Source organism: Rhododendron vialii, chromosome 2a (assembly GCF_030253575.1).
Source record: "Rhododendron vialii isolate Sample 1 chromosome 2a, ASM3025357v1".
Lineage (NCBI taxonomy): Eukaryota > Viridiplantae > Streptophyta > Magnoliopsida > Ericales > Ericaceae > Rhododendron > Rhododendron vialii.
Genome location: NC_080558.1, coordinates 14,954,125 through 14,972,560, shown reverse-complemented (window position 1 = coordinate 14,972,560; position 18,436 = coordinate 14,954,125). Strand labels below are relative to the sequence as shown.

Below are 18,436 nucleotides of genomic sequence, written 5' to 3'. Positions count from 1 at the left end.
TATACAAAAAATTGTCATTATGTCAACTGAATGAACCGATCAAACACTTACCCATATTCAAATGAGTTAATTTTTTATAGGAACTCTTAAAAATATGTTTTAAACAAATTGAACGACTCCGATTATTTGCGTGGGACTCCAAAATGGATCCCTCACAAAACTTGTGTCAACTCTTGTGTGAGGGGAACTAACCCTTTAGGTTCGCAAAGAATTTGAATTGAACTCAAAAAATTCACAAACGACCCGATTCCCTTTCCTTTTCCTTTTCTTTCTTTTTGGAGGCTGAGGCTCTGAAACATTTTCCTGAGGCTTTGAAAGATGCTCTGAAACACTTTCTTGAGGATCTGAACCATTTTCTTGAGGCTCTGAAACATTTTCTTTCCAAAATTTCTCCAGAACAGACATATGAATTGCGAAATCCATCTCCACTAAAACAAAGGTATTGAGTCCTATAACCCTACCACGGGAATCGAAGACGGGTGCACCAAATGATGTCCTTCTCGCCAAGTTATGGGTACCATGAAAGTTGTTGATTTGAATGAGCTGCAAATCCTTGGCAAGGTGTTTGAGTTCATCATCACGTTGGTCATCAACCACAAATCCAACTAACCTCGAACTAGGAGTCTGATCCCGAGGATAGTCACTAGGAGCTGTACCATCATAGAGGCATGGAAAGGTGACCTGTCCAATGACCAATGAATAACACAAGTCTATTGGGTGAGCTATTGAAAATACTTCCATCCCTACGTCGATGAACTCTTGAAAACCTAACTTTCCGAAATCAGATACAGCCCCTTCATCCTTTACAGGCCTCACGATTGCCAAATCTAAATCCTCTTTTCTTGCTACCAACACACATTCTGAAAACGACTCATCATTCATCCGACGAAACTGAATCTTGCTGAAATTAGGAGGTATCAACTGAGCACACGTAAGAATAAAACCCCTACTATTCATTATGACCCCTCCACCACGTATAAATTTCTCCTCATCCTCTTCTTCTAAGGTATACTTGCCATCCCATATCCCATTTTTTGTCCCATCTTCGAGCATTGTGTCAATAACAACCACCAGATGTTTTAATTTCTCGTAAAATTGTTTCCTAAGCTGTGGAGAGAGACGGACATCAAAGTCGGGAAATTCTTCTTCAAAAGAAACTTCCATGACCTGCTCAAAGCACAATTGATTACTAACTAAAACTTCTCTTTCTAAGAGCGAAGACCATATACCCAAGAACAGACAAACATAACTAACCTATAAAGACAGATTACATAGAGCAGTGGTTTTTGAACTCATCATCAAACAGTATGGATAGAAATGATAGTCAGGTTAAGTCGGGGGGTTTTAGGAACATATTGGAACCGAACTTTTCAGTTTTCCATTTTCACATGGGCTGACCGACACTACCCATCCTTTTGGTTTCATTTTCAACCGGCTCGGTATAATAGTTTGGATTGTTCAAGAAGAAATAAAACATAATTCACCTCATTTGTCTCTGTGTGTGGATGGTTGGGATAGGGGAATTCCGTAGTATAGCCTCCAAATAAATCGCCAACATTTGCGAGCAAAGCGTACACACAAAACTCAATGAAAGAAGGTTATATATTGTGCAACTTTAATGACGTTGTGTGAAAAATTACATTGTGAAGGACCGGTGAAAGATGTTAACAACAGCAGCAGTAAATGCACAGCCACCCTTCATGCAAGCAATAACATTAACCAATGATACTGGAGCCATGAATTCAAAACAGCAGAAAGGTGTAGAACTAACCACAGACAACCAGGATCTTCTCCTTTTGTAAGAGCAGCTTCTATCACCAAAACGGTTTCGTGCCCAATCCTGAAAAAGATTGACGCAACCTGTCAATCTCACTAGAGTGAATACTATCCACACATTGTACTGTACACTGTAGAAGAAGGGCATTACCTTAATGCAACCAACAAAATTGTGAACAACAGAAGCACCAACTTCAGCTGCTGCTTGGTTAAGTCGGGGGGTTTTAGGAACATATTGGAACCGAACTTTTCAGTTTTCCATTTTCACATGGGCTGACCAACACTATCAGGAAGACCCATCCTTTAGGTTTCATTTTCAACCGGCTTGGTATAATAGTTTGGACTGTTCAAAAGGAAATAAAACATAATTCACCTCATTAGTCTGTGTGTGTGGATGGTTGGGTTAGGGGAGAATATGCAGAAAATAAATCACCAACATTTGCGAGCAAAGCGTATAAACAAAACTCAATGAAAGAAGGTTATACATTGTGCAACTTTAATGAGGTTGTGCGAAAAAATTACATCGTGAAGGACCAGTGAAAGATGTAACAACAGCAGCAGTAATGTACAGCCACCCTACAGGCAAGCAATAACCTTACCAATGATACTGGAACCATGAATTCAAAACATCAGTAAGGTGTAGAACTAACCAAAGACAACCAGGATCTTGTCCTTTTGTAAGAGCAGCTTCTATCACCAAAACAGTTTCGTGCCCAATCCGGAAAAAGATTGACGCAACCCTGTCAATCTCACTAGAGTTAATACTATCCAAAAATTGTACTGTACACTGTAGAAGAGTGCGACCAACAAAATTGTGAACAACAGAAGCACCAACTTCAGCTTTTGCAGCAGCTTGGCAAAAGCTGAAGCATGCCCCAATATATGTAGCACCGACACTCCAAAAGGGCGCCATGTCCACGTATTGGACATGCCACGTGGCGTGTCCAATAATTTTTATTATTTTTTATAGGGGACACAACTGGGGACACGGCTAGGCTATGTAGCACGGACACGGACATGACACGACACCGACACCCCAACACGCAAATTTTCAAAAAATGGGGGACACGACACGTTGGGGGACACATTATATATATATATATATATATATATATATATATATATATATATATATATAAATTAAAAAATATATTCAAATTAGATAAAAGTTTAATAATATTATAACGAGATAGTCCTAAATCCAATTAGAGAGGGAGAAAGAAAGAGAGAACACATTCAAACAAAGAGAGTGTCCCTAAAGTATCCTCCGAAGTGTCCCTAAAGTGTACACTTTGATCCATTTTAAAAGTCCTTCTAATTGCATTTTTACCCCCAAAGTGTCCCTAAAGTGTCTTGAAAGTGTCCGTAAAGTGTTGGACCCCAAATATTAGAAAAAAAAATAGGACACTCCGGGAGAAGTGTCGGACACGTGTCCGGAGGGTGTCCAGGAGTGTCGGTGTCCGAAAAGTGTCCGACACCAGTACGTGAGCTCCGACAAAGTGTCTGTGCTGCATAGCAGCTAGGGGTCAAAATGTAATATTTTTAAAAATTTTGGGGTTAATATGAAATTATTCAATTCATTTGGGTTAAACTGTAATTTTCCCTTTGAAAAAAATTTATAGAATTTGTGAAATTATTCATATACTTCATAATTTTTTTATATATGTACATATATTTATTTATACACATGATGTGTCCCCTGCTGTGTCCGTATCCCCATTTTTTTAGAATTGTCATGTCCCGTGTCCGTGTCCATACTACATAGGCCCCAATGGCACTGATTTAGCAACAGGTCATGACATGCAAATTCATTGTAATGACATGTTTCAAATAAAGATGGTTGGTATTGAAACCGGCTCCAGATAAAAGGATAAATCAACAGAAGAGAAATACGATGAAAAGCTGCAACTCTAAGAAAACGATTGGAATCAAAAGACACAGTAGTAGTCCAAGCAAATTTCCTTAGTTAATGAAAACTCAAACACCGCATTGCAGTTAGATATTTCTGAAGTATTACAGTGCATGGAATGAACACAAAACTGTGTATATCGCTTAAGTCTCTGCAAACGAAATCTTTAAACATGAAACATATACAAAGATGTAAGAACAAAATCAGTGCAAGAGCATCTTGTTAGATCAATCTTATCCTCAAGTATCAAATTTTCAGGACAAGAAGCCATTGTGGTGTTACGTAAGCAAATCATTCAGGATGTGTACCGTAATCAGTCCAGTGCACATCAGAATATGGCTGAGATTCTGGTACAGTCCCCCACTACAGTACATTCCTATTTTTAAGACATTTTCAATGACTTAAAATGGCTTGCCTGTCACAGTCAGAAAATTAAAAGGTAAAAAAACATGTTCTTCCTTAGCAGAAAACATCTGATGTAGGGGAAATGGTTGATAGTTTGCAGGGACACTTTCTTTAAAACCATTGCAAACTACACACTCCAATAGGTAAAAATTCAAGTTTCAACACCCTTTAATTGGTACAGAATTCCTCTTCTCAATTATATGATCTGCATACCATGGCAGATACACGAGCATAATTTGGACCTCACATTTTGATCACTAAATAAGTGAAGTTTCACAGAGTCAGAATTACAAATAAAATTCATTTCAAGTTATCCTAACCAACAGATAAGGTATTTTTTGCAGGACAAATTACCAATACATATGTACCTGTAAACAAAAGTCAAGTTGCCCGTATGCCGCCTTCAGCTTCCACAAACTTGATGCCTCTGTTCACTAAGTAGAAACCAGGACATCAGAATCCAAAGTAATCGACAGAGCAGGACAAAGTTTACTAGCAGACTAGCAGTCATCAGATACTCGCCATGTTGAAGGAATTTATATTTTATACACAATGTTCTAAATGGCGCTTGGCGCTAGTAGGGCGGAGACCCACCTCCAAGCGCCAAGCCGCCTAGGCGGCTCCAAGCAATTCGGCGTTTTTTTTTTTTTTTTTTTTTTTTAACATTTTTTTTTAACAATCTGTCATAATCTGTTTTTTTTAACAATCTATTTGTCGTTATACAATCTGTTTTTTTTTAAATACCAAAATAAAAAATAAAAACTCAAATCAGAAATACAAAAGAGTTCGTCTGCTTCGTTCGTCTGAATCTCTGGGAGCGTGGAGTATTGAATGAGGATGTAAATGCAATTGTAATATATATAGATATGATTTTGTAAAATTACATAATAAGCCCTTTTAGTTTTTATACTTTTGATCCTAGCCCTTTTACATTAATAGTATACAATTTAGGCCTCCAAAGACGCCGCCGAGCCCGCCAAGGCCCGCCAAGGGCCGCCAAGTCCGCCAAGGCCGCCAAACACCGCCAAGGCCGCCTAGGCGGCCGCCAAACGCCGCCAAATCTCCTTGGGCGCCAAATCAAATGCCAAGGGGTATTGGCGTGGCGGCGGGGTGCCTCCAAGCGCCTAGGCGGCGCCTGGAGGCCGCCATTTAGAACACTGTTTATACAACAAGCAATCTGGAGGGATCTCAATTCAATTCTAATTTAAGCAGGTCATTCACATTGTCTGATTTGCAGTTTAAATGAATTCTTCTTAAAAATTGGTACAATTAGAAGCTAAGCAACCAAATCCGCCACTCAAGGGTGTCGAACTAGCTCTCATACAGTGGATTAGGGGATTTACAGGACTTCACAAGAAAATCGCGAATTAAAGATTCCACAAAATTACATTTCAGGCTTCTGAAGTCTAAATAGATCACCCTCTGAAGTCTAAATAGCATACCCATGTTGACAACAGAGAGGAGACACAACTCATCCACCATCAACATGTGGTTAGATACACACCATCACAAAGAAAGTTCATAGGACACCAATTAAACCCATTGCCGAGGAAATTACCAACACTAATTCTAAAGTGACCACATATTTCGGTGGAACTTTGAAAAGTGGACCGATGTAATATTAGAGACGTATATGATAGTACTCAAAATGTAAGACTTAAATGTGATCACTCTACAACTAGTTTGGGGTTCTCCCATGCCTGATGAACCACAAAAGATGAGTTATTACCAAATATCAACGAACATATTCATGTGTGCACATTCCAGAACTGCTCCCTTGCTGAAGCCATTTTTCTAAAGACTGTTGCACTAGAATCCCCGTTTCGCTAAGGTTCTTATTTTTAAAGTACTTATTTACCGTTTTATGAGACATGTCATTCTCTCACAATACATCACCTTTAATTCAAGAAATAAATACTTATTTCCCTTAGCGGAAAGGGGCTAATTTGTTCCCAGTTCACCTATAGGTGGCTTAGATTCGAAGTAAGGATGGGTGGGGGGATTCCGAATGGGAAATGTTTACAAGACTTAAAAATAATGTCTGGCCGTAGAAAATCAGTTGGTTTATGGAAGCATTGAAGGAGTATTCCTTCATTAGATATTTAGATTAACTAAATATACGCAAGAAAAACAACAAAAAATCAATAGAAATGAAGGAGTTGGCCTACAAAAGCAGGGCGTATTAGCGAAAAACAACAACGAAAAACAAAAAAAGAAGCACACACAGGACAAGATGCCGCCCTTTGTAGCCTTAAAAAACGCAAATGGTCTATCCATTCAACAGATAACATAACAAATGCAACACATTAAAGACATTGAAAACGTGTGGTATATATAGCAGAAAAAAGAAAAGGGTATTTTAACATTAATATAGACTTGTCCTGTGTGTGAAAACAATTTAAGAAATGTATCCTATATTTTTGGAGATATGATTCCAACACAAGAATCAGAGTATTCAGGGGCTCAAGAAACGAAATAAGTAGAGCAAATGGGTTTCCGAGTCCGTCGACTTACAGTGGAATAAGTGGTAATGACGAAGAAGATACATACCCTAACCCATTGAGAGAGAGAGAGAGAGACGGAGAAGATACAGACCCTAACCCATTGAGAGAGAGAGAGAGACGGAGAAGATACAGACCCTAACCCATTGAGGGGAGAGAGAGAGAGAGAGAGAGAGAGAGAGAGAAGCAAAGCTGCAGAGCAGCAGAGGGGTGACTATTAGGTAGTCCGGGAGCATGGTGATTTTCCATTCTCCCTAACCGTTGTACTTTCGGGGCGCCGCTTCCTCTTCAATTTGGGAGAGGCTTCTGTTGAATTTTTTTTCCAATATCGGGTGGATACCGCATGATGTTTGTTTGGTGCATCTGAGCCGTCTATTACATTTTTGGCCGGCTCGAATTTGGTGATACAAAAAAGAGAGATAGTATTGGGGTGAGAGGAGAAAGAATATTTCAATTCAAACCGTACATTTTTTATGGCTCAGATGTACTGAACAGGTACCACGTGATATATACCAACCCTATTTCAAAAATGAGGTTGGTTATGGAAAAAATAAATAAATTTGACTTTTTTTTGTTCGTCTTCATCTAAATTTTTTTCACATTTATTAATTATTCGTTTAATTTTTGTGAATTATTAATTCGTCTCGACGAGAGAAATCAACAAAAATAAAAAATTATGACCAAACCTTACTGCATCCGTTCTGATTTGTTTGTCTAGCTTTTGACTTTAACCTGTCCCAAATTGTTCGTTCAACTAGAAGTTGAATAGGAAAAAATTTCTTACTGCCCTTTTACTTTTTAAAAAATCATGTATTGAAAAATACGCACTCTCATTAATTATTCAAAAAGTGAGGGTATTTGTGAAAACCCAAAACATTTTTAATATATTTATTGTGGTTTCTTAATAAGTTGGAATCCCAAGATTAGACAACACAACTTGGGGCGGAGAGAGTATAATTTTTGAATAAGGACAAAAATAAGTCAAAAAATCTGTCTTTTGACTCATTTATTTTTGTCTTTATTCAAAAATTAGTCTTAATCATAATATTTTACTTTTTTGATTTCTCTTGTCAAGACGAATCAATAATACACAAAAGTTTGATGCAAAACTAACAAATGCAAAAAAATTTGAATAGAGACAAACAAAAAAGCCAAGTTTACTTTTTCTTCCAAAACCACCCTGAATTTAAGTGCTTTTAAAGGCTTCGTTATTTCACAACATGGATTTTTTAATTATCGCTTTTATATACAATATGGAATTTTTTTTATAGACCTCAATTAATTCTCTACCACTCAAAGTTTTCAAAAATCATAAAAAGTTTACAAAATGCAAAGTATTGATCATAGTTTTTTGAGACACAAATGTTGAGCTAAAACTTAAAAGTCATTGTATTGGGTTTTGTTAAATTTTGAGTTCTGGGTAAAGGGTTAAGGCTGCGTTAGTTTTGAAGAAAATTAGTTAACATCGAAAAAACATGTGTTTTGGTTGATCGTTAAAAAAACTACTAAAAAAAAAGTTTCTCGAAAAACTGTATCAATCAATGACTTTTCATGGATATTGTTTTTACCGAATTCTATACAAACAAACACCGATAAATAAATATATCTTTTACGGCCAAACAAATGGATTCTAAAATGCATATTGGGTTCTGTTAATCCAAGGTGAGAATTCTTGAATTTTGAAAAACAGGTTGGCAAAATGTATGCCAGCTTGTAAGAGCTTCATACTATATATTAGGGAATAACCCAAGGGCAAAATTGGGAATCATTTTTTTGTCCCATCCTCTCATTTGCAAATAAACATGCATTGCCAGTCGGGTTATCAAACGGGGCTGAGTATGTGCATTAAGGTCTTTAGATTCCCTTTTTTGCGCGTGCAAAATCTTGAAAAGGTGCATCCATCAGCCTCGCCTTAGCTTCTCTACTTTTTAAAATTGCTACAGTTCACTAGCAATAACGCGTTATTGTACACACGCTAGAGATTACTTGGAATGCATTTCTTCTATCAGACTAGGTGGGTTGCCTCATGCTCAGCACGAGTACCATGCCTGTCGTTTGAAATTAAAACAAGCCTTTGCGGAAGTCTCGTGCGGAGCACGAGTATCATGGCCGTTGGTTGTCAACGTTCTACTTTCATAAGCATCCACGTTGATTGAGCAATGCCATGAAGGTTTTCTTTTCTTTTTTCTTTTTTCTTTTTATACGTTTCTTACTCAAAGTGTGTTATTTTCAAAGTTCAATTATTTTACAACCACAAATACTTACACAAATTCACTCATATTCACATTGAGGTCCACACTACACCTTTAATGTGTGTGATTATATAATAATTGCTCAAAGTTATACATTCCACTTTTTGGCTTCTCTTTTTGTGCTTATTTGGTTATCTATTTTTCGTGAGTTTTGTTGTTGCTTTCAATATGCATGGTTACGACATGGAAAGAAACTGTCCTATTATATATTGTGAGTTCCTTCTCAAATTTTCATTTCTCTATAATTTCATCTCTTTTTTGGATATGCGTAGAAGTTGATCATCTAGTTGTGTTATCGAAATTAAAATCCCATATCAATTATCAATATATATATATATATATATATATATATATATATATGTTAGTAATTTATTTTAATCAACGGGTATCTGTAATCTTAACGTGGGGAGATTAATAAGCATTTAATATGATGAAGCTTATAATATAATTGAGATAAGGACGAGAGTGCAATTATAATTCTGTAGTGGGGTGAATTATAATTAGTGAAATAAGAAACAGAATCTTGATGACATTAGGGTTTCTGATTTACACTGAGAGCCCGAATTTATTATTCTTTAGGTCCCTATTGTAGACCTATATATACACAATGCTCTCTAGGTCAGATATACGTTTTCTATTATTCACGAAATAAAAGCAAGCTTAGAGAGAGTAAACAGATCTCGAAAAAGTCCACACTCAGTTCATGTTCTAAATGTGCAGGGAATACGATAAAAGGTCGTAAGGTGCAGTCGAGCAGTATACGTGGCTTATAGCAAGACGTGCTCTAACAAGTTCAACTAGCATTCATGTCATAAGGAGTTGAGCTGAAACCCTAATCTCGCCTTTTAAGGGTTTTGCAGTTTTCTTGTTGTCTAATCTGTACGCGTCATTATTGGGTTTTGGGAATCGTTTCCCAACAGTTCCCTGTTACATTACCACCATCTTAAATTGTTCCATTGTGTGACCTGGGGATCACAGGTTCGAGTCGCAAAAATAGCCTCTCTGTTTGTAGGGGTAAGGCTACATACATCAATCGTTCCCTAGTCCCGCAATGGCGGGAGTCTCGTGCACTGGGTTTGTCCATGCACCATCTTGATTCAACATAAAACCACCCTAACAAACAAACACCATTAATTAGCCGTGCCCACCGCCATAACCATGCATAAGCACCACCATCCACAAACTCTCAGTTTTGAGAGCTTGGAATGAGTAACGTCACACACCGACCTTTCTTATTTATCGTACGCTCATGTACACTTAACATGTTTTCATTTGAAACTTTAGATCCAAGGAAAGTTGTTATCTGGTTGAGATCGATTTTCTTGCTACCTCTATTTGTTTGGGTCATATATAGGCCCACAAATGAGGCATTAGAATTTGATCAGGATCTCTAGCTCTATGCCAGTTCACTTTAATGTCAGCCTCTCTCTCTCTCTCTCTCTCTCTCTCTCTCTCTCTCTCTCTTTTTATAAGCAACAAGACATTATTGATAACAAAGGGTACATTGGAACGGTCAAACTCTATTTTCTCTTGGAAGACCACAATGGTACTGGAATCGGTCAAGAGTTTACTATCTCCGAATTACTAATTTTAATCCTTTAAAAAATCAACATATGAGATACTTGAGTCGGTCTGACTTTCTCTCTCTAACTTTTTCACCCCACCAACCCTAATCCCAAACCCGAATGGCGGCAGATCATCATCAGCCATTGCAACCCTCCCCACATGCTCTTGATTCTGATTCATTGGCCCAAACGGTGATCAGTTTCCCCACCTCTGCTCAATCATCAACCCCACTTTTGGACTTGAATTGCCGATTTCGCGTGAGCAGCAACAACATCCTTCACTAAACCCTCCTTGTATGACTCTCACACTCCTCCTCCTCCTCTTCATCCAACTACTATTTCTGTTCTTCCTTTTCTTACTTTTCCTTCTTTGGTATCATCGCTCCTTTTGGTTACTCATGGCTCATCCCCACTCCCACCTTCCACCCCATGCTCCGAATAACCCCAACGCACAAACCCATACTAGAGTGGGTGCTGAAGTTCTTAAACCCCATTTCCCCTCCATCCACCACGAGCGCGAGCGTTGGTTTGGTTGCTTGGTCGGTCGGTTTGTCGACTACCGATCCCTCTCCATTACTAAAGTTCAAAAAGCCATCAATGCCAACTGGCATCTCGATGGTTCAATCACTGTCCTCCACAAAGCTGGAAAGAATTACATCTTTCAGGTTGAAACCCTAGCGGACCGAGATGATCTGCTTCAGTCTAGCCCCTGGACCATCAGTGCGGCTCTACTCCTTCTTCGTCCATGGCTCCCTGATGTTCCCCTCTACCATATGGATTTCTCCACCGCTGATATGTGGATCCAGATTACGGGTGCCCCCTTCGAATATATGACCCCAACCATGGCTGTCTGCCTGGGTACTCTCTTAGGAACAGTCCTCTTCGTTGACCGTCACACCATTGATTGAGAAAACACGGAGTTCATGCGCCTCCGGGTGCGAATCCCTATCCTCTGTCCATTGGTCTCTGGTGCTTTCCTTCGTCTTGAAAACGGTGACCTAACATGGGTGCAATTTGGATATGAAAGAGTTTTCAAAGTTTGTTTCAAGTGTGGCTGTGTTAGCCACACTCTCCCTTATTGTCCTTACTCTTTTGAACATGTTGGGGCTCTCATCCTTGAGCGTACACAAAAAGGCCAACAATTCCCTCATAGCCCATTCTGGACACAGGATCACCGCCCACATTTCACCACTGAGATCAGAGTCTATAACAATACTAACTCAACCGCCCTAGCCGACTGGAAATCCTATGGTTCGAGCTTGAAACTGGAGCTATTGAAACTATCAACTCTATGGGTGTCCGCACTATCTTTTTCCTGCGTAAAGATCTCTTCACCTCCCCCTCCTTCGAGGATGAGGGCCCCTCTAATCCGGATGTGATGGAAGTAGCGGAATCGGACCACACTCCCACGGAGCCCTTTACTCCAGCTCCTCTTTGTGCTGGCGGCGACACCTCTAACCCTGGTGACCATGACCTTCAGGCTCGTACACGAGAGGAGCGTCACTTTGGGCTGGATGAAGCGTTCGAACTTGAACTCAACACTCTGGGGCTCACTTGCCTCATTGATAGGCCGTTGCGTGTTCACAAGCACCTTGATATTCCTTCTGCTAAGGGCCCCTCAAAGTGCGTGAAGCGAAACCCCCCTTCATTCCCCAACACTGTGGGAAACCCCGATACTTAACTCGGAAAGCTTTGATCACTTGGGCAAAGGTTGACATTGGTAATTTGGCTCGCTAAATTACGGATATCCGGCAGCAACTTTTGGCCTGCCAAACTTCCCTTTCCAACCACTTGAACTACCGACAAGAATTTGTTCTCCAAGCGAACCTCGAAGATCTTTTGTCCCAAGAAGAACTTTTCTGGGCTCAGCGCTCCAAAATGCGTTTCCTTGCCCTCAGGGTCAGGGACAAAAACACAACCTTTTCCATTGTGCAAGCCGCATCAAGTCAAATGGGACGTGTATTAGAGGAATCCGCAATGGACACGGTCTATTGGTAGACACTCAGGAAGCTATGACTGCGGTCTTCATGGATTATTTCTGTGATATCTTTACTGAACCCCAACCTGACCTTGATATGGATCAGTGGTCCTGCTGGCCCCATTTTGCTAATCTCTTATCGGAGGCCCACTCCTACTGGCTCAATAGACCCTTCACCGCTAATGAAATTAAAATTGCTGCTTTCCAGATCGGGGGCACTAAAGCTCCAGGTTCGGATGGCTTTTCAGGCTGTTTCTACCATCATCATTGGGATATTATTGGGCCTTCAATTTGCCAAGCGGTTCTTTCATTCCTAAACTCAGGCTATCTTTTGAAGGAAATCAACCGTACCCACATTGCTTTAATCCCCAAGGTACCCTCACCCTCCTCTCCGAGTGACTATCGCCCCGTCAGCCTTTGTAATGTACTGTACAAAATCAATTCTAAAACCTTGGCTAATTGGGTTAAACACATCCTGCCCTCCTATATTTGCCCATCTAAGAATGCTTTTGTGCATGGCCGCCTTATCTCGGACAGCTCCCTTTTGGCTAGTGAATTCTCCATCTATCTCTGTTCTACCTACAAGCTGCCCCTTGCCATTTGTGATAAAATCAATGCCATCTCAGTGTCTTTCTGGTGTAAAACGGGTGATCTAAAGCCTCTTTACTGGCTGTCTTGGGATAAGATTTTAGCCTACAAATCTGAAGGCGGTCTTGGAATTAGGGACTTCCGCCTGCTCAATCAAGCCCTTCTTGCTAACCAATGTTGGCGCATCCTCAAAAACCCTGATCTTCTGGTATCTCAAATCCTCCTACCTAAGTATTGCTCCCAAACACACATCCTCAACGTAAAACCTCATCAGTCATCGTCTTGGAAAAGTCTACTGCATGGTAGGGACCTAATCTCCAAACATCTTTCCTGGACCGTGGGCTGTGCGAATTCGATTAACCTTTACAGGGATAGGTGGATTTCGCATGTCACAAAGCCTCTATGCCAAATCCTGCCATTTACCGGCCCGACCGACCTCACGGTGGCAAGTCTTATCTCCTCTACCTAAGGCAACCCCTCGTGGAATGTCCCTAAACTCTGTGTCCTGTTCCCTGAATCCATCATTCCAAAAATCTTGTCAATACAACTCCCAACCTCCCCCTGCCCTGATATTATGGTCTGGCCCCGCACGACATCTAGCAATTATTCTACCAAGTCCAGCTACTGCGCACTTTGCGACACAAGGTGGAACTACTCGGCAGAACATGGACCGCCTCCTAAGTTGCACAAGGGCACTCATGTTTGGAAAACCAAAAGCAAAAGTGCTATGGGTACACCGGGTAGTGTACACCATATGTACACTGCCTATGTGGCGTGTGTACGGTTGAGCCAAATTCTGACCCCCTCTGTCCTCTACTCTCTCTGGCCCCACTCTCTCTTCTAAAAGAAAATTGGCGCACTAATCTCCGAAAATTTTCAAAACTTTTGAAGCAGATTAGGGCTCCTTTATCAACAGATTCAAAACCTATCCCCCTCTCTCTCTCTCCTAAAACCTCTCTCTGTTCTACATATCTCTCTCCAATTGAATCTGCATCTTCTGTCCTTCCCCACGAACATCGACGCCCTTCCCCACCTTTATGACGTCAGTCCGACGCAACCATTGCCCCCGTCCCTCTGGTACCGAAAGTCCGAACCATCAAAGAGTGGAACCACCCAATTTCTACCATAAATAAGAAAAGTCTGCTTTGTTTCTCCTAGAATACTACTCTTAAACTGTGGCATCACAGATCCGAGCTCTGCTTGACCCAAATCGAGGTGCCGAAAGTGCAGTGACATCCAAGTGTAGATACAAATGGTCATGGTGAAGTTTGAAGCTTAACTGTATTTTTAAATGCGGTCTTAGTCGGGAGAACCGCCTTTCAACATTTATAAATGTACTCTGTTTTATTTTCCGATGGCATGTGCTCTGTTTTTTTCCTTCGGTTCTTTGTTTCTTTCAAGACCAAGTTTGCATTCAAAGGCAGCTAGAAGAAAATAAAATAAATAGGCAAGTGAGATGTATAAATGTTAAAGATATAGACACTTCTGGAGCAATACTCTAGAAGGAAACATAGGTAGAAGAAAAAAGAGGCGTGGGAGAGTAACAGAGTTCAATAGCGATGAAGACTGGAGTCTAATACAGTTGCAGGGTGTATTCTCTTTCTTTCAAAATTGGTTGGGGATTTTGTTCGCAGCGGTAGAAGTCGGTGAAACCGTGGAGCTCGATGGCGCCGTCCTTATCTATCTTCGACACGGCGTTGGTTAGATTCGCCAAGGACGTGCCAATGACGGCGTCGAAGATGAGGGCTTTGAAAACGGACCGGAGCTCGGAGACGGAGATCTTGCCGGCGTTGAACAAGCTTGTTGAATACAATCAGAGAGAGAGGTTTTACGAGAGAGAGAGAGGGGGATAAGATTTGGAATCTGTTGGTTAAGGAGCTCTAACATGTTCCAAAAGTTTTGAAATTTTTTGGAGATTAGTGCGCCAATTTTCTTTTAGAGGAGAGAAAGGGGGCCAGAGAGAGCAGAAGACAGAGGGGGCCAGATTTGGCTCAGCCGTACACACGCCACGTAGGCAGTGTACATATGGTGTATGCAACCCGGTGTACCCATAGCACTTTTGCAACACTGGCTTTCTATTCCCACAACCGCCGTCTAGTTTCAACGACTGGCTATTGGATTGGATTATATCCTTGGCCGCGACTCCAACTGAAAATGATCGTTTCTTTAACTTTGTTGCATACGTCTGGGCTATTTGGAAATCGAGAAAGGGGAAGGTGTTTTCTGACACTCCGTTCTTACCCACTGCGGTACTAGCATTGGCTGTTGACAACGCTCTCTGGTTCAAACGGTCATCCCTTTGGAACTCTCGAGCTCAGTCTGCTCCCCGCCACCATCCTCAATCCGCAACCAATGCATCATAAGTTATCAAACCCTACCCTCCTTTCATACTACTTGACCAACGGGTTGTCAACATTATTGTGGACGGGGCCTGGAAAACGGGGGCACACCGGAGTGGTCTGGGTCTTCATGGTACCCGGCATGACGGGACTCTAATCCAGCAATGCTTTGTCTCGTGTTGCAGCTCAACCCCTTTGCAATCGGAACTCATGGCTATCCTACTGGCTGTTAAATGGGCTTTACTTCATAATTTTAATGTGGTCTTTCTTTATTCTGATTGTTTAACCACTATCATGCAGCTGGCGGGTCGCTCTGAATCCCATCATGAGGACAATTTTTTGTTGCACAATCTTGGACGTGAACTTTCCAAGCTCGCTTTTTGTAGGTTATCTAAGGTTGATCGTAAGGACACGCTTCCAGCCCATTGTCTTGCTAAAAGGGCCCTGCTGTCCACTACTGCGAGTCCGGATGCAAGGGGAACTTCTTTTTGGACCGGTGCTACAATGGACTTCCACCTTTTGTTTGTGTAGCAGTCATGTTGTATATATTGTTAGTTGTGGTTTAGTTTCCCTGTATCTGTAAACTCTTACGCCTTTTATCAATGCAATTCTTCGGTTTCCTAAAAAAAAAAAAAAATCCTTCAAAAATCCGATTCGCAGGTCTTCGATCCATCAATAAGGTGGTCAAGTTACGCTTTGTATTTCGTCTATTTTTCAAGCTGTTGGTGAGCTATGTGTCGTCAAAGAAAAATATTAAACTCCCAGCAATGGACAACGAGAATTCACCCTGTAGTCTTGCTACTTGCTAGGTTTATGTGTTGGTATCATTGAAACCTTATGTCTTCATTGCTAAAAGCCTAAAAGTATTAAAGTACTATCTATAGGAACAAAACTTAAGGTGTGTACGTAACTACAGGTAAAAAAATAAAATAAAAAAATAAGGGAAATGATTTATACACTTTTCTTTTTACCATATATACTCTTTTTTTTTTTTCTTTATTCATGTGAATTTACGTTTTTACCTTTTCATAAGTTCATTTTTTCACACATTAAGGGGCAAAAGAGTAAATTTACGCCAAATAAAGACAAAAAATGAAATGTATATGAAAAAAATTGGAGTGTAGAAATCAATTTCCAAAAATAATCCCTCTCTTCTCTCTCTCTCTCTCTCTCTAAACTCTTCAGCTCCCACTCTATTTTGCGGCGGGAGGCGCCGCCGCCTCTTGCCCTCCTCCCTCGTGCGTTTTCACTCGCCTCTCTCTCTTTCCTCCCTCCTCTTCTTCCTTTTTCTTCTCTCCCTATTTTTAATTTGTAGGTTCATCACCATCGGCCTCTCCCTTGCCGTGATTCCCCTCCTCGATCGCTCGCTTGCTTCTACTCCTGGGTGTCGCTAGTAGGCCTAACGGCGTGGTGCGGTTTGCGGGTTGTGGAGGCATGGATCGTGATGCTTCCCACCGGCTTTGCACTCTGGGGTGTGTTCCGGTTGGGTCTAACGGCAAGCAGAGGCATTGCGGCAAGCATTTCAGAACGAACTTTGGTCTGGGCAATGAATCTACTCGAGCTTTTGAGGGAGACAGAGAAGCGGCGAATGGGCGAGGTTGTCGATCGAAAGCTCTAGTCACTTGTGAGGGATGAACTAGCAGTTTCTTGGTGGCCGCTTTGGAGGTTCGGCAATGGATGATGATCGCGATGGCGCTGCTCTAGATGTTTGGTGGATCTGCGTTCAGCCATGGGGTTTTTCTAGTGGCGGCTGGGGGTTGCCGGAAGGTGGTTAAATAAGTTTTAGGGTGGTCGGCGGCGGCATCTGCATAGGGTTAGGATTTTAATGGGTGTTGGGTCGGGCTTGGCCCATCTTCGAATTGAATGTAATATCTAGATTTTTTAGACCCATAGGGGTGATGGGTTTCGGCCTTTTTAGCAGGGCTTTGTCTCAAAAGATATTTTTGATTGGCTTCTTGTCAATAATAGATTTGTGTCTCGAATTGGACAAAAGATTGCTCTTTGAGCATGATGTTGTTTCATTGCTTCTATTAGTCTTATAACAATTTCAAGATTAATGAAACATTTTTAATTTGTTGTTGAAAAAAAACTACTCATGCTAAAAGAATTCCACCATTTTTTAAAAATTTTTTTACTAACAAAATAAAGAACAAAGTGATCTCTCCCCCCAACTTGAATTATTCAATGTCAGCATTAAAAGCATGAAAAATAAAAATAAGACAAAAACGTAAAAGAGAGGAGAGATATCACCTCGAAAAGGAGGAGCTAAGCAGAGTAAACTATGGAGAGAGGGAGACCCCCTCAACTTGGATCGAACAATCTGCAAAATGTTAGCCTCCAAGACAACAAGAAAAATAACTAAAAGAAATAAACAAGACAAGAAATAAAATGAAAGACAAAAACCATTCACTTTTCTTCATGGGAAAGATACAGGTATTACTTTTCTCCATGGCCAAAGATTGTGGTTCCCTATTTGTTGGAAGGAGAGTATGCATAGGATTCAACGATACCTTGAGAAGTGGTGTCATCATCTAATAGACTGTCAATTCCTCGGGGGTTGCCAGATTCCTTACCCACCACTCCGTTTGTGAAGCAATCTTCACAGAGTTTGGACATTAAAGTTAGATGGTTCAGACAGAATTCTCGCTGCTAACTATGCGCCCGCCGTCAGACCCAACCTCCTAAGTACTACGTACATAGCTTCGACCAGGTGGCTATACCAGGCTGTTGAGATTGGCTCATGATTGATTGAGTTTGAGATGTGATTGTCATTCTTTTAATATTGTGGTGGCATTGTAGTTCTTTTTGCTAGCTTGTCACGCATAATTTGTCATGACATTTATTTTAGTACATTTGCACTTCACGTCTATTTGGGCTTTGGTTGCTTGTGAGCTGTGACTTGATTATTCTTGATGACTAGTTTAGTGGAGACTTATGCACATGTAAGTTTAGAGCTTTACTTTTTCTTAGAGTGGTATCAAATAAACTCTTGTTGTCATAAATGAGCAAATTTATTGTTGATCTCATTATTTTTGTCATCGAGTGTTGAGAATGTTTTGAATTGCCTACTTATCTCTTGGGTTTGAAAAGTTGCAGAGTTGTATTGTCCCTTGGAGAGGATTA

At 40.7% G+C, this 18,436-nt stretch overlaps 1 protein-coding gene across 1 annotated transcript; it reads right to left on the bottom strand.

Moving 5' to 3' along the window:
* Window positions 1–54: 54 nt before the first annotated feature.
* On the bottom strand, window positions 55–2,137 carry LOC131314265 (uncharacterized). Its single transcript, XM_058342795.1, has 3 exons — window positions 1,928–2,137; window positions 1,772–1,840; window positions 55–1,167 (listed from the first exon to the last, which is right to left on the bottom strand). Exon 3 carries the CDS (start codon window positions 1,162–1,164, stop codon window positions 196–198), a length of 969 nt encoding a protein of 322 aa, XP_058198778.1. The 5' UTR covers window positions 1,165–1,167; window positions 1,772–1,840; window positions 1,928–2,137; the 3' UTR covers window positions 55–195.
* Window positions 2,138–18,436: the final 16,299 nt, after the last annotated feature.

Excerpts from the sequence above, each read along its gene's own strand:
- LOC131314265 (XM_058342795.1), bottom strand. The coding sequence starts at position 1,164 with ATGGAAGTTTCTTTTGAAGAAGAATTTCCCGACTTTGATGTCCGTCTC.